Source organism: Aptenodytes patagonicus, chromosome 10 (assembly GCF_965638725.1).
Source record: "Aptenodytes patagonicus chromosome 10, bAptPat1.pri.cur, whole genome shotgun sequence".
Classification (NCBI taxonomy): Eukaryota; Metazoa; Chordata; class Aves; order Sphenisciformes; family Spheniscidae; genus Aptenodytes; species Aptenodytes patagonicus.
Genome location: NC_134958.1, coordinates 15,242,186 through 15,262,409, shown reverse-complemented (window position 1 = coordinate 15,262,409; position 20,224 = coordinate 15,242,186). Strand labels below are relative to the sequence as shown.

The window sequence follows — 20,224 nt, the reverse complement described above, 5'->3', positions numbered from 1 at the left end:
TGCAGGGGACGGGCCAGGCAGCGAGGTCCCTGAGCAGCAGGGCTCCTCAAGCCAGGTGCCCTGCGCCCCTGGCTCCGCCACAGCTTCATCTGGCCACCAGCCTCCAGGCTGGCTCGAGGCCCCTTCCTCTGCTTCCCCTCCGGCGGCTGGGCCAGCTGTGCTCCCGTGGGCTCTGCCTCCACTTCCCCTGGCAGGGAAACTGTTACTCTGCCTGGAAGGAATTTTTCTGCTGTCTCCCCTCCCTGCAGCTTAACCCTTCCCCAGCTGGCCACGAGCCACTGCCAGTGGCTCGTGGAGGTCAACCTGCTTCTTCCTCTTCTCTGCCAGCCCTCCTCCTCCTCCTGTCGGCTGCTGGAGCAGCGTGGTGCTCCACGCAGGTGAGCAGGTGAGCGGTGCTCCGGGCTGTGTCCTGGGGCTGGGACACGGGGTTCGGCAGGCACTGGGACAGTTGGAGGGGAAAACACTCGCTTGCCCGCAGCGAGGAACTCGTCGTGGTGCCCGCGTCCTGCTCTGCTCCAGGCCTGGGACACGGGGGTGCCTGGGGGGTTTGGGCTGGGGCAGGCAGCCCTGGCTGCGATGGGCCATGCCTGTGTCCAGCCCCACGCCATGGCACGGCAGTCCCCAGTACAGGATGTGTCCGGCCATACGTGCTTCCTCTGCAGCGAGGAGATGTTTGTGCACAGCCGCCTCCGGTAACGGCTCTGGCCTTGCTGCCCCTTCCCACATCCTGCCAGAGCCTCAGCCCTGCGGGTCTGTGGGAGGCCAAGGACCGAGGACCGTGCTGTGGCAGGGTGAGTCCCTCTGCTGCTCCCTTTACCCTCACCCGTGTGGAAGAGGGCAGAGACGATGGGGTGGTTCACCCCGGGATGAGCCGGGCCAAACCGCTGGACCCCCATTTCCCCACCCAAGAGGGCTGCAGCCCTGAACCCAGTGGCCATGGGGTTGTGTGGGAGCAGTCCCAGCCTGGCTGGGGCAGAGGTGGCCCTGCAAGCCCTGGCTCCTCGGGGCTGGCGTGCTGGCTGCCCAGGGACCCTGGGGTCCTGCTCAGGGACAGGAGCCCCGAATGACCTGGCAGAGCAGAGGGAGGAGGCTGCACTGAACGTGAGACCTGGCTCCTGCTGCGGGCAGCAGCATTCCTGCCCAGGGTAGGGCTGTGAGGCATCCGGCGCTGGCAATGACCCTGTGTGCCCCAAGGGGCCGTGGCCAGGTCACCAAACCCCTCCTGCACCCGAAGGCGAGCTGGGGGGATGCAGCATGTGCAGGGACGTGGAGGGCAGGGGCTGCCTGGGGGCTCAGTGTTCTCCTGTCTGAGGTGCCTGCATGGTCTTGAGATGGGAGATGTGGCTGGGTCTTGGGGCTGTCTCCTGTCTCCTGCGGCTCCATCGCCTGTCCCCAGCCAGGCTGTGCTTTGGCACCGATGGGTGCTGTATTTTGCTGAGCTCGGCCAGGGTTTGCTTGCCGGAGTGTGTCCCCCAACTCCAGGGGCCCCTCCCCGGCAACAAGGCGGAGGGGAGCAGGCTGATGGAGCCTGGCACCGGCCCAGCCCCTCTGCAAGTACCTGCTGTAAAGTAGACAAATGTTTACCCTCACCCTGCCAAGCACTGGACGAGCCTGAGTCCCGGCCCGGTGCCCAGGCTGTGCTGGGTCACTCCCTGAGCGGAGAGACCCTGGGGCCTGGCTGCCTCGGGGCACTGCACCCGGCAAACCCATCTGCGCCACGACCACAGGCCCACAGGTTGCCCACAAGGACTGGGATGTCCCTGAACCCACTGCTGCTGGAGCAGGGGGTGCCAGGTGGGGCTGGGGCACAGGGTGCTGGGCTAGGGGGCTGAGTGGGGGGCACCCCTAAGGAGGGACACCGTTCCTGGTGTGCCTGGGTGCTCTGGGTACTGCAGGGAGGGGGCACAGCCTGGCTTGGCTGCTGATGGGTGATGGTTTGTCCCCTTTCCAGCCACCCCCCGGAATAAGCATGCTGGCCAAGGCTGGTGTGAGGGAGGGGACGCCCAGCAGGACCCCAGGGGGGCTCCAGGGTGTAGGGGCCAGGCAGGCAGGGGCGGTTCGTCCCCAGCAGCGGGGCACCGCGGTCCCCAGGCTGTGTGCGGCTGGCAGGCTGCCTCTGGCGCACATCCCCAACTAACGTCTCCCAGCTGGGGTGGTGCCCCAGGGGTCCCGCAGCCCCGGGGGTCCCGCTCTGCCCGGGGCTGAAGGCGCCTTCCCCCAGCAGAGACCCCTCGCCCTGTCCCTGCGCCGGGTGTGCGGGAGCCCGTGCTGGGGCCGGGATACCCCGCGCCCGGGCTGGGCTCTGCGCCCCGCTGCCCCCCGCTGCCCTGGCCCCCGCCCCGGGACGTGCCCCGCCAGTCCCCGGGCCGGCAGCAGCCCAGGGGTTAAGGGGGCGAGGAGGTTCAGGTTACTTCCCTCGGAGCTTTAGGAGGAAACCTTCCTCCCGCTGGCGGCTGAGCTAGCGGAGCTGAGACGCCCGAGAACCGGGCGCAGGCAGGACGCAGTCCTGGGTTCCACGGTGGGGATGGGGAGGGCGGGAGCCCCTCTGCCCCTCGCTCCCCGCGGCTGAGCGCAGGAAGGTGAGTGGGGGGCAATGCCGCTGCCGAGACCCCCGTGGGGGAGCAGACCCCGAACCAGGGGTCCTAGGGTTCCCCGCCCTGGGGGATCGTTGGCTTGGGCTGAGCGGGGAAAGGGGCTGTGTGGGTGCATGCAGGGGCTGGCACGGGACTGTGGGGTGTGGGGCAGGCGGCGAGGCTGTGGGCTTGCATGTTCGGACCTGCGGGGTTCGTGTGCATGGGGTTATAGAGCATGTGATGGGGGGAGGCTTTGGGGGGGTCCATGGGGATGCATGAGGTTATGGAGGGCTCTGGGATGTGTGTGCATGTGAGGTTATGGGGTGTGTGGGGCCAGAGCCTCAAGGGAGCTGTGTGTCCATGTGGGTGACGCCCAGCATCTGTGCCCTGGGTGTCTGCGTGTGGGACGTGGGACACGTGTGCACCATCTGCAAGGGCTCCATGGAGGAGGAGGCTTTGCAGTGGGGCGATCAGGAGCCTGCGTGCACTGGGGCTGGGGGAGATGGGGCGCGTGTGGCGTGGGGTGGTGCAGGCAATCTGAGAAGGGGGGTCAGGGAGGGGCACAGGGGCTGGCTGGTGTTAACAGGGGGCCAGCGTGGAGGCGAGCTGGGGTGAGTGCCTGCACGCAGTGCCCGAGGGGGTCTGTGTGGGGAGGGCCAGTGCCGGGCAGGGGTGCAGTATGACCATCAGTGCAGGACAGAGGGTGTGCGGGGTGCCCGGCACCCTCCCAGCTAGCTGTGGCCCCCAGTCCCGGGGGAGCTGTCCCAGCTGTGATTTGGTGTACGCTGTTCCCCAAACCCTGTGCCTTTGGCCAAAGCAAGGGCAGGGAGCGGGACAGAGCATGCCTGTGCTGCAGCCCTGCACGCAGCAGTGGCTGGCTAGGCCGCAGGGATGTCCGGGCTCTGTGGGGAAGGGGATGCTCAGGGATGCCGCACCATCCCAGGGCTGCTCTGCCAGGCACAGTGATGCCGGCAGGTGCAGCTGGGCGCTGTCAGGGACAGGGCACAGTTCCCTGAGGACACTGCTCAGCCTCTTCCCGGGTTCACCCCTTGCCCCAGAGCTGCGGCTCTCAGCAGGACCTGCCCATGTCACCCCACTGGAGATCAGATCTTGGGGAAAGGAGTTTCTATTCCCAAGGCGAGAAGCAGCGCCTCCCCTCCCCACCCTGACCCGCACAGGGACTTTGCTCCGTGGCTTTCTGCTGTGCCCAGGGAAGCCTCTGGCAGAGATCCTGGGGCTGACCCACACAGCCTAGGGGGCTCAGGCTGCTCTCCCCTGCCAGGGCAGAGCTCTCACGGAGAAGCATGTGCCCCTGTCCTGTGCACCAGCACCCCGAGCCCTGGTGTGCTTGCTTGGCTCCAGCCAGGCCCCTGGCCGGGGGCTCTGCGCCGTGGGGCACAGGCAAGGCTCTGCCCACAGGACCCGCCGTCTCCCAGCCATGTGCCATGCTGGTTGAGACACCCAGCTCACCCGGGCTGCGGCTGGTGGGAGGACCAAGCGCGGCCTGTGGTGTGTGCAGGCTGCTGGGTGCCCCATGGCTGGCAGCAGTGGGCATGCTCCTGCTTGGGCTGGGTTCACGGGGCCCGGAGTTTGACCTCCAGGTGCGAGCCAGGCGATGCAACCCTGGACTTTGAGAGGGCTGCAGGCAGGGTGGGGTCCTCCCCAGCATGGTCCCGGGCTCCACCTGCGCCGCTGTGGCCCCCTGGAGCTGCACTGTGTGCCCTCCCGCTTTTCCCCTGGTGCGTGGGCAGCCCGACGAGGTGTGCCCCTCCAGGGTGCAGGTGCTGGCCCCCATCTGCTGTGCCCTCAGCCCCAGCAATAGGTCCCTCGCAGGCAGAGGGGCAGCCGGGACCCCCCAGCAGTGGCTCAGACCACCCCATCAGTCGAGGGCAAACAGGGCGATGCTGAGCCGGAGGCTGGGCTTGGGTTCCGGGGCCGCCCACCTTGCCTCATGGCGAGGCAGGGACGTGGCCACCGGCTGTGACCACCCGCTCTGTCCCTTTTGCAGGGCCAGGCCGGTGCTCGGGAGGGACCCTAGGAGTTCTGGCCCACAGCCCGTGCCAACTCCCACACTGCCTATCCCTGATGGTGCAATCCTGAGCTGCCGGTTTTACCCCCTGCTGCAGCGGCACTGGGTGTTAGTGCTCCTGCAAGGCCGGGAGGAGGGCGGGTGGAAGGCTCATCCCAGGGGCCATCGCCATCCTGAGCCTCATGGTCGTTTAATACTTCACCCATTAACTTAGACTAATAAACCTCGTGGGAGCGAGAGGCTAAAAGCCGTGCCAGCCGGGCAGTGCCTCCTTCACGAGCACCGCTCCTGCAGCCCCGCCATGGCGGCCGGCTTCTTCATCAGCAAGAGTGTGGGCATCGTGGCCATTGTGCTGGGCCTGGGGGCCGTGGCCACCATCATCGCGCTCTCAGTGGTGTATGCCCAGGAGAAGAACAAGCCAACAGATCCTGGCATTGCCGACACCACCACCACCACGGCTGCCCCCCCCTCCACTGCTGCCCCCAACACCACCGCTGCCCCCAACACCACCGCTGCCCCCAACACCACCGCTGCCCCCAACAAGCCCTGGAACCGGTGGAGGCTGCCGACGACGCTGAGGCCGGAGTCCTACGAGGTGACCCTGCAGCCCTTCCTGACGCCCGATGCCAACAACACGTACATCTTCAAGGGCAACAGCAGCGTGGTCTTCGTCTGCATGGAAGCCACTGACCTCATCCTCATACACAGCAAGAAGCTGAAGTACACCCTGCAGGGGCCCTTCCACACCTCACTGCATGCGGTGGATGGCTCCAGCGTGCCCCACATCAGTAACACCTGGCTGGAGACCCCCACCCAGTACCTGGTGGTGCAGTTGAATGGCCTGCTGCAGCAGGGCCAGCGCTACCGGCTTGTCAGCATCTTCACGGGGGAGCTGGCTGACGACTTGGCCGGCTTCTACCGCAGTGAATACGTGGATGAGTCGGGCAACAAGTAGGTGGAGGGCAGGGGGCCAAGGTGGGGGCGCAGGGCTGGCCTGGGGGTGGTGGAGGGCACGGGCCAGGTTTGGGGCTCCTCTCTCACTGGGACAGCGGGATGAGTGTGGGAGAGCCTCTGTGCCCCCCTGTGTCCACATGCCACCCCAGCGAGGAGGGGACCGGGGAGCGGGCAGGGCACGGGGTGAGCAGAGGGACCCGGGGGGGGTGCCGGCCCCTGCAGAGGCCCCTGGGCGCTGATGGGATTTGCTTGCAGGAAGGTGGTGGCCACGACACAGATGCAGGCAGCCGACGCACGGAAAGCCTTCCCCTGCTTCGACGAGCCTGCCATGAAAGCCACCTTCACAGTGACGCTGATCCACCCCTCCGACCACAAGGCCATTTCCAACATGCCCGCCAGGAGTGAGTGGGGCGGGGGGAGCCACGGTCGGGGGGGGCTGGGGGCCCGGCAGGGCTGCGGGGTAACCTCCCTCCCTCTGCTCCCTGCAGGCACCTGGCAGCAGCAGATTGACGGGAAGAGCTGGAACGTCACCGAGTTCCAGACCACCCCCAAAATGTCCACCTACCTGCTGGCCTTCATCGTCAGCCAGTTCAGCTACGTGCATAACACCTCGGGGAACGTGCTGGTAGGCTGGGGGTGGGGGGCAACCCCCGCCCGCCCGGGGGTCTGAGCCCAGGCAGCGGCTGAGTCCCGTGTCTCTCCCCTCCAGATCCGCATCTGGGGCCGCCCCAAGGCCATTGCCGAGGGCCAGGGCAACTATGCGCTCAAGGTGACTGGCCCCATCCTCAACTTCTTCGAGAGGCACTACAACACGGCGTACCCGCTGCCCAAGTCTGGTGGGTGCCGCAGGGCGGCCGCGTCCTTGGGAGGAGCCGCCAGCTGCAGGGGGGGTGGGCAGTCCGGCACCCTGGCAGCAGTGTGCCAATGGGACCCCTCTGTCCCCCAGACCAGGTCGGCCTCCCCGACTTCAACGCGGGCGCAATGGAGAACTGGGGGCTGGTGACCTACCGGGAGAACTCATTGCTCTTTGACAATGTCTACTCCTCCATCGGCAATAAGGAGCGGGTGGTGACTGTCATCGCCCACGAGTTGGCCCATCAGGTACCTGCCGGGCCCCTTGCCCGCCCCGCCGGCTGGCTGGACCCAGCTGACAGGGCGCTGTGCCCCCCCCGCAGTGGTTTGGGAACCTGGTGACACTGCGGTGGTGGAACGACCTGTGGCTAAACGAGGGCTTCGCCTCCTATGTGGAGTACCTGGGTGCCGACTCAGCAGAGCCCTCCTGGAACATTGTGAGTGATGGGGCCAGTGGGCAGGGGGTGCAGGCAAGGGGTGCGGGAGGGGGGTGCGGGCAGGGAGTGCAGGCACCCCTGGGGGCTGCCCCCGCTGCCAGGAGGGTGCGAGCAGAGCTGAGGCGGGTGCTGGCACTCACCCCTGCAGAAAGACCTGATGGTGCTGAACGAAGTGTACAAGGTGATGGCGACGGATGCCCTGACCACCTCCCACCCGCTTTCCTTCCGCGAAGATGAGATCAACACCCCGGCCCAGATCAGCGAGGTCTTTGACAGCATCTCCTACAGCAAGGTGGGCGCGCGAGCGCCAGGCTCACGGGAACTGGGTGCAGGGGTCCTGGGGCGGTGGGGTGGGCTGCGGGGTGCCCCGTGCACCCAGGGTCTCTCACCTGCTGTCTCTGCAGGGAGCGTCGGTGCTGCGGATGCTCTCCGACTTCCTCACTGAGGACGTGTTCAAGAAGGGGCTGCAGGTGAGGCTCTGCTGGTGTCGGGGGGCACCGAGCCCTGGTGCGGGGTGGGTGGCCCGCGGCAGGGGCCTCCCCGGGTGCTCTGCGGGTGTCCTGTGCTCTGGACCTGCCCCTGCCCACCTGTCTCTCCTGGTGCTCTCCCACAGTCCTACCTCCACACCTTCGCCTATGGAAGCACCACCTACACGGACCTCTGGTCTCATTTGCAAAAGGTAGGAGGGGGCTGGCTGCTCCCGGCTGCTCCCCCCAACCGAGCCCCTTCCCCGCCGCTGCCCTGGCTCTGGGGGGCTGCCGGCGGGACGGGGTCCTGGCCACACAGCTGCTGCGCACTGGGTGAGAGGTGCAGCACCAGCTGAGCCCTGCACCCCACACGGACCCCCTGGCACCGGTGACCTGTGGTGCTGCCCTCCCTGCAGGCTGTCATGGAGAGCAATGTCTCACTGCCCAACTCCATCAGCAAGATCATGGACCGCTGGACGCTGCAGATGGGCTTCCCCGTGGTGACCGTCAACACCCTCACCGGCACCGTCAGACAGAACCACTTCCTGCTGGACCCCACCTCCGTGGTGGAGAGACCCTCTGCCTTCAAGTGAGTGGGGCAGGGGGCCATCAGCAGCGCAGGGGCCAGGGGGGCAAGGGTCGGTCCCACTGCCTGCCTGTCCCTGTCACAGCTATACCTGGATCGTCCCCATCACCTGGAAGAAGCATAAGACCGCTGGGGGCAGGTACTGGCTGACCAAACGCTCAGGTACGGTGTGCCCTGCCCGGGCTGGGAGCGGGAGTCTCGATGCCACCTCCCCTGCCCCAGCGGGGGTCGGGGTCCCCTGGGGGGGCACCGGTGGGGGGGGCTGAGCCTGGCACCCCTCGCGGGCAGGGGGGTGGCTCCAGCAGACCCTCCTCTCCCCCTCCCAGCATTCAACTACCAGTTCAAGGTCAGCAGCGCCAGCTGGCTCCTGCTGAACCTGAATGTCAGCGGGTACTTCCGTGTCAACTACAACCCAGAGAACTGGGACCAGCTCCTCAGACAGCTCTCCACCAACCACCAGGTACACGGGGCCAGCTGGGGTGTGGGCTGTGGGTGGGCTGTGGGTGGGCCCCCACCCCATGCACCCGCACACCCCATGCACCCCACACACCCCACGCACCCCACACACCCCACGCACCCCACTCAGGGCTGCCCTGAGACGCTGACTCTGCCCTCTCCCAGGCCATCCCCGTGATCAACCGTGCCCAGATCATTGATGATGCCTTTAACCTGGCCAGGTGAGCTGTGCTGGCTGCCCCGGGTGCCTGCCGGGGCGAGGGGGACGGGCGGGCTGGGCACCCTGGGAGTAGGCAGCGGCTGCGGGGCCGGGAAGCTGATGCTGCCCCCACCCCTCACAGGGCCAAGTACGTCAGTGTGACCTTGGCCTTGAACACCACACGGTTTCTGAGCCGGGAGACAGCGTACATGCCCTGGGAGGCGGCGCTCAACAATCTCCATTACTTCCAGCTGATGTTTGACCGCAGTGAGGTCTTCGGGGTGATGACGGTGAGCAGTGCCACCACCGCCTAGCCCTGGCCCCACAGCAGGTCCCGCCGCTTGGCAGAGCCCCATGCTGGGGGAACGGGGGCGAGGGGCTGGGTCTGCACCCAGAGCTGGGCGGGGGGCTGCTGCTGGTGCCACTGGGTGCTGACCATCCTCCTGCCTCCCAGAAATACATGCAGAAACAGGTGATGCCCCTCTTCAACCACTACAAGAACATCACCAATGGCTGGATCAACATCCCCAGTGGCCTGATGGACCAGTGAGTGCCGCAGTCCCGGGGCCAGGCTGGACCCCCGGGGTCTCCCTGACCGCATGAGGATGGTCACCCCAGTGTGTGGGAGAGGGCATGGCCCCGCTTGCGGCCTGGCACCGGATGGTTGGTGTGTGGCTACCGTGTGCTGGCCCCCAGCCCCACACAGCCCCTCTCTGCCCAGGTACAATGAGATCAATGCCATCAGCACAGCCTGCTCCTACGGCATCACCGAGTGCCAGAACCTGTCCACTGAGTACTTCCGCAAGTGGCAGCAAAATGTCACCAAGAACCCGTGAGTCCCCAGGGTGCCCCAGTGCCACGGTAGGCGGCTGGGCTGGGCACGACAAGGGGCTCCCGGCTGAGACGGCTCTTCTCTCCTGCAGGATCCCCCCGAACCTGCGCTCCTCCATCTACTGCAGCATAGTGGCCACGGGCGGGGAGGAGGCCTGGAACTTCATCTGGGAGAGGTTCAAAGAGGCCACCGTCGTGTCCGAGGCTGACAAGCTCCGCACAGCCCTCTCCTGCAGCCCCCAACCCTGGATCCTCAGTCGGTGGGTGTGGGGTCCCGGGCGGATGCCACGGCTCTGCCCCTGCCAGCCCCTCACCCAGCAGTGTTCCCCCCTAGGTACCTGCAGTACACCCTCGATCCCAACAAGATCCGGAAGCAGGACGCCACCGCCACCATCAACAGCATCGCCAGCAACGTGGTGGGGCAGCCCCTGGCCTGGGACTTCATCCGCGGCAAATGGAGGATGCTCTTCAGCCAGTGAGCACCGTGCAGGGAGCTGTGGGGGGCTGTGGAGGGCCGGTTGGGGCAGGCAGCATCCCCCATCTGCCTGTGCCCCTCAGGGGGGGAGGCACCATCCCTTCCCCCAGCTGTGTGGGGTCGGCTCAGCCTCGGTCCCCTGGTGCTGCTCTGCCCAGGGCCCCTGGCTCAGCCATCCCTCTGCTCTCCCAGGTACGGGGGCGGCTCCTTCTCCTTCTCCCGGCTGATTTTATCAGTGACCCAGCGGTTTTCCACGGAGTTTGAGCTGCAGCAGGTGAGGCTGGACCCTGGCAGGGTCCGTGGGACCGGGCATCAGGGACCCCAGCCCTGGCAGGAGCAGGGCCATGGCTCTGAGCTGCAGGTGCCTTGCAACCCGCCCTTTGCCAGCAGCCCTTGGGATGCAGGGCTCCTGTTCCTGCCCCTGCCCCTGCCCCTCGTGTGCCCAGGTGTCCGGGCAGCTTCTGTCCCCATCCCGGGCTGCCGGGGGGCTGTCAGGGTACTGTCGGGGTGCTGCTGGGGGCTGCTGGGGTACTGCTGAGGGCTGCCGGGGTGCCCCATGCCTGCTCCAGCACCTCTTCTCCTCGGCAGCTGGAGCAGTTCAAGGCGGACAACCAGGACATCGGCTTCGGGTCAGGGACACGGGCGCTGGAGCAGGCCCTGGAGAGAACCCGCGCCAACATCAAGTGGGTGAAGGAGAACCAGGAGACGGTGCTGGCCTGGTTCCAGGGCGAAACCGCCTCCATCTAACTGCACGGCCCCGGCCGCTGTGCACCCTCTTCCCAGCCCGGCTGCAGGGCTGGCTGGCACAGGATGGGCTGCGGGGGCCGAGCCCGAAGCTCCCAGACCCCACCACCCCGTGGCTCGGCTAGACCCTCACCCACTCCCCAGCTCTGCTCACTCCATCCTCTCTGGCCCCCACCCTCAAATGCTCCCTCCCGGTGGCCCCACACCCCTCCCGGGCCAGCCTGGCCGGGTCCTTCACTGCTCCTGAGGGGCAGGGTCCGCCACCCACGGGCAGGGCCTGGCACCTGTATGATGGGCAGGGGAGGGGGACGGGGGGGGGGGGGGGGGCGCTTTGGGCTAGTGGGTGGGGCCCTGCTGCCCTCGGCTGCCTGGGGCAGTGCTGGGCTCTGCAGGCACGTGCAAGGCCTGGGGGGTGTAAATAAAGGTTTGCAGGTCAGCTTTCACCAGTGGCCCTGGATGCTGGGGGCACAGGGCGCGTGCCGGCTCTGCGGGGCCGGCCTGGGGGGCTGCGCCGGGGCCTGGGCAGGAAGTGCCTGGGACCCCACGGTGGGCAAGGGGCGGGGGCCGGGGACGCAGAGCCCCCCCGGGCCGTTAGGAGCCTGGTGCTAAGTGGCTCTGGGGGCTTTGCCGACGCCAGCTCCCCGGCCCCTCCGTCTGACGGCTGTGTGCGAGCTCTCCTGCTGGGCCCCGGCCCCACACCCTGCACAGGGGGCTGGCATGCCCGCTCCCTCTGGGGCCGGTATGCCTCCGCACGGTCCCCCTTCGGGGGAGGCGCTGCAGGGTCTGGGCAGGAGGCAGCCGTGGCTTCCCTGAGCTGCCCTGGCAGGAGGGGGTGCTGGCATCGGCCCCTCAGGGACTGTCCCCCGTGGGCTACCCAGGTCCCTGAAGGGATGGAGCTGGACAGGTTGAGCACAGGGATGGGTCAGGACCTGATGGGTGGGTGGGAGCTGCCCTTCCAGTGGTCAGCAGGGCTGGGGAAGCCCTCAGGTGGTGGGTCCCTCCATCACCCCAGCTCTGGGGACATCTCTGAGCTGCGGGGTGGGCTGGGAGGGGGCACCGAGCTGTGATGTGGGGGTGCCAGCCTCTGGGGTGCCCAGGGTGCAGCGAGCGGGGTCCCACAGTAACGAGTCGGAGTGCAGTGGTGTGCGGCAGCTTTAATGAGGAATTCTTCCCTGGTGTCCATCCCGCACAGCTCTGTGGCATGACCACGCTGCCGTCCCCTGCGCTGCCTCTCTGCCCGGGGGTGCAGGATCAGCTCTGCCACCCCCAGTGCCATGCCGGGGCACAGCTGGGCAGGACGGGGGCTGCACGGGGGGACGGGGAGATAAGCCTGTCCAGGGCCGGTGGGCTGCCGAGCTGTACAGAAAGAGCTGTGTTAGGTGAGCGGCCGTGGGGCGGCTGTGCCCCACACACCCGGGGATGGCTCTCTGGCTCAGCATGAATCATACTGTGCCCCCCAGCCCAAGCGGACACCCCAGCCATGGCATGCAGGTGGCTTTGCTGGTGCAGCCCTGCCCGCACCCAGCAAGGACCATCCACCCCCTGCCCCCTTCGTGCGGGAGCAGGGGCTGGGCTGGGGAGGGGGCCATACATACCTGGCGATGCGCAGGCAGCTGGGAGCTTCGCGCCGGGGTCCCAGGGGGCCCTGTGTCCGTCATTCCTGCCCCGGGAGGCTGGTGCGGGGCTGCAGGCTCCAAGCAGCAGGAGGAAGCCGTCCCAGTGCTTGTGGCCATGGCACGTCGCCGGGGGGGCTCCAGCGGGGTCACTGCTCCGAGGCTGTATGGTGGTGATGACCAGGACCCTGAGACAGAGCCAGGGGTCCTGTGCAGCTCCGAGGGGGTCCCCACTGCAGGCATGTAGGGGGGCGACCCCCAGGCCCCCGTCCCCATATCAGGAACCCCAAGCACCTCTGGGGGAGTTCCCACAGTGGGGCCACAGGGGGGTGACCCCCAGGCCCCTGTCCCCATGCCAGGAGCCCCGTACAGCTCCAGGGGGGTCCCCACCATGGGAGGTGACCCCCAGCCCACAGTGCCGGGGGGCGAAGCATCCTGTGGGGCCGGGGCTGATGGGTGCAGGCAGGGGTCCAGGGGCTGGCAGCACCCCAGGCCTTGGGGGCAGAGGGAGCAGTGCCGGGGGGCTGCCCCCCGTCGCTGGGCCAGCGCCTCCTCGCTGAGCCCCAGCAGGGCTGAGAGATGGGCGATGTAGCGGATGGCGAGGCGCAGGGTCTCGATCTTGGTGAGGCTCTGCCCCACAGGTGCCAGCGCGGGTGGCAGGTAGTGCCGCAGCCGCAGCAGTGCCTGCGCCAGCCGCCGCATCCGCAGTTTCTCCCGCTTGCTGGCGCTCTGCCGCAGGCCCCCTGGTCCCCCACACCGCCCTGACTCGCCCCCATTACCCTGCCACCCCCTGGCCCCTGGCCGCCAGCCCCGTGGGGGACATGGGGACGCGCCGGGGGGCTTCACAGAAGGGGTTGGGGAAGTAGCATTGGCAAGGGCCCCAGCCTGGTCCCAGAGCAGAGCACAGCCTGCTGAGGGCTGGAGGCCCTGGGGCAGGAGTGGGGCTGGGGGTCCGGCCATGGCTGGGGTCCGCTCTGCTGCCCGTGTCTGGGGGTGCCTGGGCAGCCCCGTCTTTATGCGGGGCTGGGGTGTGAGGCGACAGCTTTGTGACCGCCTGGAGGTGTTAAAACCTACAGAGCTGGGCTGGGGCCGGCTGGGAGCCTGGGAATACCAGGCCCATTTGCAGAGGTGTCAGTTCTGACTCCTCTGGCCCTTAATTGGTGCTGCCTGGTGCTGGGAAGTGTGCAGGGACCAATTCACACGGCCATGAGAGATGCTAACGTGCTGACCAGCTCTGCCAGAGCCTGCACTGTCCCTCATGACGGCTCTGCCAGGCTGGCTGCGCTGCAGGGGGCAGTGGGGACTTGACCTTTCAGTGCCAGGACCCTGAGCAGCCAGCCCTGACACCCAACAGTGTCCCCACACCTCCCCTGCCCTCTGCACAGCTCCCAGCCTGAGGGCTGGGGATCCTGGGTGTGCCCCCGGCTCCAGCCAACCCCCTTGAGGGCAGGGGGATGCCGGGAAGCAGCAGCCAGGCTGGTGCACTGGTGGTGGGACCAGTGTGCTCCTTTTCTGGGTGATGTCCCTTCACCTGGCCGTGCTGCCTCGGTCTCCCTGACCCCGTGGGATGCAGCCCCAGCTCTGAGCTCCTGGCATGCTCTGGGGAAGCTGGAGGCACAGCCTGTGTGTTTGTGGGGACCCATCAGGCTGTGCCCCTCTGCATGGAGCTGAGGCTTCCTGTGCTGCTTGTCTAGCTGGTGCAAACCCCAGACCCGGGGTCGGGGTCCTGGAGGCAGCGGGCAGCACCATGCTGGGGTGCTAAGCCCTTTAGGAGGCTCCAGGGCAGGGTACCCTGCCTGCGCATGTGGGCTGGGGGAAGCAGCAGAAGCAGAGGGGAGGCAGCTGCTCACCCAGCTCGGGGTGGGCAATGCTCCTGGCTGGAGAGGGCCATTTGCTGGGATGCTTTTGCGGCGTGCTCTGCTGGGCTGTGCACAGCCTCTGGGCACTATCCCTGCCAGCCATCCCCGTCCCAGCTGGAGGTACAAGAGTGCACAGCCACGTCTGGGAGCCATGCAGACATCTGACACCCAGGAGGTGCCAGAGCAGGGGTGGCAGGTCCGAGGTAGGCAGCAAGGTGTCCTGGGGAGGGCCCCCAGCAGTGCCTGGCAGGACCCCCTCAGCGGGAGGGCTGGCTGCTCCTGGGGGCACGGGTCTGAGCCGGGCACCAAATGCCTGGGGAAGGCTTTGGCCAGCTTTGGCCGGCAGCACCGTCAGGAGGCCCTGTAGCTCTCCCAGTGCCCTCGCCACGTCCACCCCATGGCCCTGTGCCCACCCTCCATCAACACGGACAGGAGGGATGTGGGGGGACTCCATCTCCCCTGAGGAGTGAGGGGCTGTGGGCTCTCCCCCAGGTGGGCTCTGACCCCACGGCCAGCACTGTCACGGCCCAGCCATGCTCCAGCACTTGTCTAAACACAGAGGGAAGTGGGAAGCGGCTGCCCGGCAGGGCCGCAGAACTCATTACCCGGGAGCTCATCAGTTAATGAGAACCAGGAGGGGGCCTGGGAATGGGGGGGAGCGGGGCCAGGGCAGCGGTGAGGGGTGCGCGGGGAAGGGTCCGTGCCCCAGGCTGTGCTGTCGGGTGCAGAGTACCCCGCAGAGCATCCTGCCACGCTCTCGGGGCCAGGCTGCCGTCGGACCCCTGCTGCAGCCCTCAGCCCCAGAGGTGGGCTCAGGGATGGCGTCAGACGTCTGTGCACCCAGAGATGTGCTGCAGGTCCAGGTTGGCACCGGCAGCCTTGGACCTTGGACGGGGCAGCGGCACAGCACTTCCTCCAGCAAGAGGGCAGAGGGGATTGTTAGCAATTAACTCTGGCGTTTTTGCGCCATGTCTGCAATGTCTGCAGGGAGATAATGGCCAGTTTAGATACCAAAATCCTCACAGTGCCTGGCAGGTGGTGTGGGTACTGGGAACACGGCTTGGCTGGGGGCTGGGCTGCAGGGGTGATGCCTTGGGGTACACATGGCTCTGAGCAGCACCAGGGCTGGGTGCCATGGCATGCTTGGTGGCAGGAAGGGACTGCGGCAGGGGAGCACCTAGTCCCTGCGGCCCCTGCACCGCTGGATGCCCAGGACCCTGCGACACCCGACAATGGGGCTTTGAAATGCTAGCGATGCCCCTGCCCAGGCTCCCCGCAGGGCTCGGGCACCCGGGGCTGCCGCAGGGCCGAGCAGTGTGCCCGGCTCCGTCAAGCACGGCGAGGACGGCAGGAGTGCTTGGCCGGTGGTGAGCAATAAGCAGGGTTTATCTCATCACCTCGTGTCATGGCATTGCCAAGGAAAACTGAACAAGCTTCTCATGTGGCCACTGGGAAACACGAGCCCATGAGCAATGAGGCGCTGGCTCACCCGCCGTGTCACCAGCACTTCCCTGGGGAGGGGCCAGCCCTGCACCCCACTGCTGGCGCCGTGCCCTGTGCCCAGCTCCGTGCCCCACAGCCGGCCCTGTGCCCCCTGCCCAGCTCGGTGGCTGATACCTGATACTGGGGGAGCCTGTGCCCACTGCTGTACCCCCGGGGCTGTGCACACCCGGTATGGGGGGGGGGTTTCCCGTGCCCACTGCTGTACCCCCGGGGCTCTGCACACCCGGTATGGGGGGGGTTCCCGTGCCCACCGCTGTACCCCCGGGGCTGTGCACACCCGGTATGGGGGGGGTTCCCGTGCCCACCGCTGTACCCCCGGGGCTCTGCACACCCGGTATGGGGGGGGTTCCCGTGCCCACCGCTGTACCCCCGGGGCTCTGCACACCCGGTATGGGGGGGGTTCCCGTGCCCACCGCTGTACCCCCGGGGCTGTGCACACCCGGTATGGGGGGGGTTCCCGTGCCCACCGCTGTACCCCCGGGGCTCTGCACACCCGGTATGGGGGGGGTTCCCGTGCCCACCGCTGTACCCCCGGGGCTGTGCACACCCGGTATGGGGGGGGTCCCGTGCCCACCACCGTACCCCCGGGGCTGTGCACATTGCCGTGTGGGGGTCATGTACCCCGAGGCACCGCGGGGCCGCGCTGCGGGGCGGGCCGTGCTGCCGGGGGGGCCGTGCCGGTGCCGGGGGCGGTGCCCCGGCCCCCCCCGCTCGCTCCCTGATGGGTTTTCCTTCCCGCGGCGGGGCCGGGTTTCCCTGGAAACCTTCGCACCCGCCGGCACCGACACCTGCGGGGCCTGGGAACGCGGCGGGGGGGCCCCTCCCAGCCCCGCCCCGCCCGCCCCCCCCCCCCGCGGGGGTCACCGCACCCGCGGCAGCCGCTGGCACCGGGCTGCGGCCGCGGCTCCGCGCCGGGGCTCAGCGGGCGGCCGGGCTCATTAGGGGCAGCGTGTGAAACGCCATTAGCGGGGGCTGCGGGAGACCTGCCGCGGGAGGGTGGGCCGTGCCCTCCCCCCCGGCACGGGGCGCGGGGGTCGGTGTCCCGCAGAGCCACGCTGGGCACCGGGTATGCCCGGCCGGAGCCGTGCTGCTGCCAGGCTGGGGCCACGCTGTGTAGTGGGGAACATGGTCACCCAGAGCTGGCACTGCTGCAGCTCGCACCCCACTGCAGACCCTGCTGCAGACCGCGATAAAGGCCCTGCTACAAACCCCGCTGCCAGCCTCATTGCAGCCCCCACTGCAGCCCCCACTACGGCCCCCACATGGGGCCCAAGCCCCATCCTCAGGATGGTGCGGGGAGTGAAGGATGCCGGGGGGTGGGCAGCACAGAGCGGCCTCACACCGCTGGGGTAAAATTCGTCACCCGCGTGTTCAAAGCTGGCTGCCCTCGGCCCCCCCCCGCCTTTGAAGTGGTGCTGATGCCGGCCACGAAGGTGCCACTTCACACCTCCAGCCCTGCATAAAGCCGGGGCAGCTGTGGGACGGCGGCACACGGCCCCACAGCCATGGCCCACTCGACAGCCCCCGGCCTCCCGCTCCCCGCCACGGCCCTGCTGCAGGACTGGGGCTGCCATGGACCCCCAGACCTCGAGGGCTACAGCAGCAGCTCGCCTGCATCCTCGCCCGACTCTTGCGGCCTCTCGTCCCCTGCTGCTGCCCGGGGACCCTGCCGCGGCCCCGCCGCCCCCCGCCTGCGGGGTGGCCCCGGGGGCAGGAAGGGGGTCCGGGGCCCAGGGCCAGGAGGCTCGCGGCAGAGCGCCAGCGAGCGGGAGAAACTGCGGATGCGGCGGCTGGCGCAGGCACTGCTGCGGCTGCGGCACTACCTGCCACCCGCGCTGGCACCTGCGGGGCAGAGCCTCACCAAGATCGAGACCCTGCGCCTCGCCATCCGCTACATCGCCCATCTCTCAGCCCTGCTGGGGCTCAGCGAGGAGGCGCTGGCCCAGCGATGGGGGGCGGCCCCCTGGCACTGCCCCCTCTGCCCCCAGGGCCTGGGGTGCTGCCAGATCCCGGATCCCTGCCTGCACCCACCAGCCCCGGCCCCACGGGATGCTTCGCCCCCCAGCACTGTGGGCTGGGGGTCACCTCCCACGGTGGGGACCTCCCCGGAGCTGTACGGGGCTCCTGGCATGGGGACAGGGGCCTGGGGGTCACCCCCCTGTGGCCCTGCTGCGGGGAACCTCCCAGAGGTGCTTGGGGTTCCTGACATGGGGACGGGGGCCTGGGAGTCGCCCCCCTACATCCCTGTGACGGGGACCCCCCTGGAGCTGCATGAGGCTGTCGCCTCCAATGTGTCCTCCTGGCTGTCCCCTCCTCACTGTGCAGGGGCAGGGGCCCCCCCGGACCTCCCCGGCGACCCCCTCCTGGACGCGGGGCTGATGTTGCCGGAGTTCGTGGATGCAGGGACAGTCACCCAGGTACGTGCGCTGGCAGGGGTTGGGGTGAGCCCAGGTGGCCCCCAGCATGGGGCTGGCATGGGGCAGGGCTCAACCCCCCCAGTGCACTCAGAGTCCCTTTGGCTTGGGGCAGTGCGGGGACTGGTTTTGGGGTAACAACAACTTTGTCTGGGGGTGGGAACGGAGAGGTGTCCCCCCTCCTCCCTGCAGTGGGTGCATGTGGATCCCTCAGCCTGCTCCAATCCTCCCTGGTGCCACCCTCCCTCGTGTTTGTTGAGGTCCCATCAGCTGGGGCAGACCTGAGGCCATGGTCCTGCTTGTCCCTGACCGGGAGTCCTCCTGGCAGGTGGGCTCCGTCAGCCCCGTTCCTGCACCCCCCGAGACCCTGGCCCTGCCCTGGACCCCTGCCCTGGCCGGTTACCATCTCACCCACCCTCTGCTCCTCCCAGGACCTCTCCGCAGACCTGCTCTCTCTCTTGGAGGCTCTGCTTCCGCCGCAGCCCCAGGACTGACCTGGATGAGCCCCCAGCTCCCCAGTGCTGGAGCACCCGGTGCCACGTGGCCCCACGACGCGCTGCCCGGATGCCTGCAGCTTGGGAGACGTGTGTCCCCACTTGGACAGCTGGGAGATGGGGGGGGGCGAGCTGCCTCTTGTGTGAGCCTGGAGCTGTGCTGGATGTGCTGGGGCGGCTGCAACTGTACATAAATAAACCCTTGTGCCCCTCCATGTGTCACCGCGTGGCTGTTCCCGTGGCAGGAGCTGGGCATGGGACGGGGTGCAGCATGCCTGGGCCACCACGTCAGCTCCGGGAGCAGGTTTGGGGCCAGGAGAGGATGGCCGAGCTGGTGAAACTCCTGCTCTGCAGCAGGGCAGGCCATGGACATCCTGCCAGGCATGGGCAGGGGCTCTGGCACGCATCCAACGCCGCCTTGCTGGGCTGCAGGGGCTGGGGGCCATGGCATGCAGCTGCAGGGTGGCTGGACAGCATGTGGGAAAGCAATTGCAGGGAGGTATTGGGAGAGACACCTCCTGTCCTGGGGCCTGTCCCCTGGCTGGGGAGGGGTGGGGGTCATCAGCACCTTCCGGATCCAGCCCTGGGGCTCGGTGCGAGCTGAGCATCGCCTGCCCCCTGTGCTGGTGCCTGTGAGAGCCCCCACAGCGCAGGGTTAAAGGTGGGTATTTGGGGTCCAGCAACAGGGGAAGGGCTCAGGTGTGGGGCTGGGGCTGACCCCATCGGGCTGGAGACACCGCAGGCAGAGGGGAGTGTGGGGGGGTTGCAGATGGGGCTCCTCTGCCCCCCAGCCCCCTCAACCCTGTGGGGTGCGGGGGCCTGCGGCTGGCTGGGGTCTGGAGAGTCCATTACAGGGACCCTGGTGGGGCCTGACAGCCGGGTGCTAATGTGCCGGGGGCCCTTCTCCACCCACTCTGGGGGCTCTGGGGCAGGGGGTCTGCAGGGCTAATGAGCCCCACTTATCTGTGAAATGACTTGCTAATAATGTTAATTCCCTCTGCCAGGGGGGCGAAGCCTTTGAGATGCAAAGCAGCCCCCCTGCCCTCCCCCAGGCTGCAGCTCCCCCCCGGCCAGGGCTCAAGGGACTTGGGGACACACTCTGGCCATGGGGACATGCTCCGGCCGTGGGAACAGCCGTGGTCGGGGGGAGCAGCTGGCAGGGGCAGGGCTGGGAGAAGGGACCTGTGGGTCTCTGCGCCCCCCCCAAACGATGCACCCCAATGCCCAGCTCTGGCAGCAGCAGTCCCAGCCCTGGGGAGGGCAGGCTGCAGCGCTCACCCGGGCTGGGGGCTAAGGCAGGTCCTTCCCCCAGGCTGGGGCATGCTCAGGCTGGGGGGCTCCCTCCCACAGCTGCGGGGCATCTCCCTCTGCCCAGCTCCTCACCCAGCTCCCTGGCCCCGCTGCCTTGGGCACCTATTGCCCTGCTCCGGGTGGGGGCTGACCCAGGCAGGTTTCCTGGGGCAGGCAGCCACACAAGGTGCCGAGCCGGGGCCATGCCAGCCCGCGCCATTAGGATGGGATTTGGGATGAGCTGGTGCAGTGGGAGCAGGCAGAGGGGGACAGAGCTGCCTGCCTGCAGGCGGGGGGTAGAGGGACTCAGATCTCAGGGCAGAGCTGTGTGTGCACGTGTGCATGCATGTGTGCATCTGTGTGTGCATCAACAGGAATGTGCATTTGAGTCTCTGTGTGTCTGTGTGAGCACTGTGCACGCTTACATGTCTGTGTGTGTGTGGGTGGC

General features: G+C 68.1%; 3 protein-coding genes across 5 annotated transcripts; 2 read left to right on the top strand and 1 right to left on the bottom strand.

Annotated features, from left to right (window-relative positions):
• The first annotated feature begins 729 nt into the window (after window positions 1–729).
• ANPEP (alanyl aminopeptidase, membrane) lies at window positions 730–10,890 on the top strand. 3 transcript variants are annotated; one of them, XM_076348192.1, is made up of 21 exons: window positions 730–791; window positions 4,582–5,553; window positions 5,812–5,957; window positions 6,045–6,181; window positions 6,266–6,392; window positions 6,503–6,657; window positions 6,732–6,845; window positions 6,994–7,137; window positions 7,250–7,315; window positions 7,459–7,524; window positions 7,729–7,901; window positions 7,984–8,060; window positions 8,225–8,358; window positions 8,520–8,575; window positions 8,696–8,843; window positions 9,008–9,099; window positions 9,275–9,385; window positions 9,477–9,644; window positions 9,719–9,859; window positions 10,052–10,133; window positions 10,448–10,890. In XM_076348192.1, exons 2-21 carry the CDS (start codon window positions 4,904–4,906, stop codon window positions 10,604–10,606), a joined length of 2,946 nt encoding a protein of 981 aa, XP_076204307.1. In that variant the 5' UTR covers window positions 730–791; window positions 4,582–4,903; the 3' UTR covers window positions 10,607–10,890. The 3 variants fall into 3 exon arrangements, with proteins under 3 accessions (XP_076204307.1, XP_076204308.1, XP_076204306.1); XM_076348193.1 differs by lacking the exon at window positions 730–791 and adding an exon at window positions 1,778–1,794; XM_076348191.1 differs by lacking the exon at window positions 730–791 and adding an exon at window positions 2,496–2,579.
• Window positions 10,891–12,257: 1,367 nt separating this feature from the next.
• LOC143165216 (uncharacterized) lies at window positions 12,258–13,176 on the bottom strand. The gene is made up of 2 exons (XM_076348670.1): window positions 12,370–13,176; window positions 12,258–12,263 (listed from the first exon to the last, which is right to left on the bottom strand). Exons 1-2 carry the CDS (start codon window positions 13,174–13,176, stop codon window positions 12,258–12,260), a joined length of 813 nt encoding a protein of 270 aa, XP_076204785.1.
• A 3,907-nt stretch (window positions 13,177–17,083) lies between these two features.
• Window positions 17,084–18,486, top strand: LOC143165258 (mesoderm posterior protein 1-like). The gene is made up of 2 exons (XM_076348715.1): window positions 17,084–17,995; window positions 18,424–18,486. The coding sequence occupies exons 1-2, from the start codon at window positions 17,084–17,086 to the stop codon at window positions 18,484–18,486; spliced, it is 975 nt and encodes a 324-aa protein (XP_076204830.1).
• The last annotated feature ends 1,738 nt before the right edge of the window (window positions 18,487–20,224 follow it).

Excerpts from the sequence above, each read along its gene's own strand:
- LOC143165258 (XM_076348715.1), top strand. The coding sequence starts at position 17,084 with ATGGCCCACTCGACAGCCCCCGGCCTCCCGCTCCCCGCCACGGCCCTG. Across the intron at positions 17,996-18,423 it reads ATGCAGGGACAGTCACCCAG|GACCTCTCCGCAGACCTGCT; the intron begins GTACGTGCGCTG and ends TGCTCCTCCCAG.
- LOC143165216 (XM_076348670.1), bottom strand. The coding sequence starts at position 13,176 with ATGGCCGGACCCCCAGCCCCACTCCTGCCCCAGGGCCTCCAGCCCTCA.
- ANPEP (XM_076348192.1), top strand. The coding sequence starts at position 4,904 with ATGGCGGCCGGCTTCTTCATCAGCAAGAGTGTGGGCATCGTGGCCATT. Across the intron at positions 8,061-8,224 it reads CTGGCTGACCAAACGCTCAG|CATTCAACTACCAGTTCAAG; the intron begins GTACGGTGTGCC and ends TCCCCCTCCCAG. Across the intron at positions 9,386-9,476 it reads CAAAATGTCACCAAGAACCC|GATCCCCCCGAACCTGCGCT; the intron begins GTGAGTCCCCAG and ends TCTCTCCTGCAG.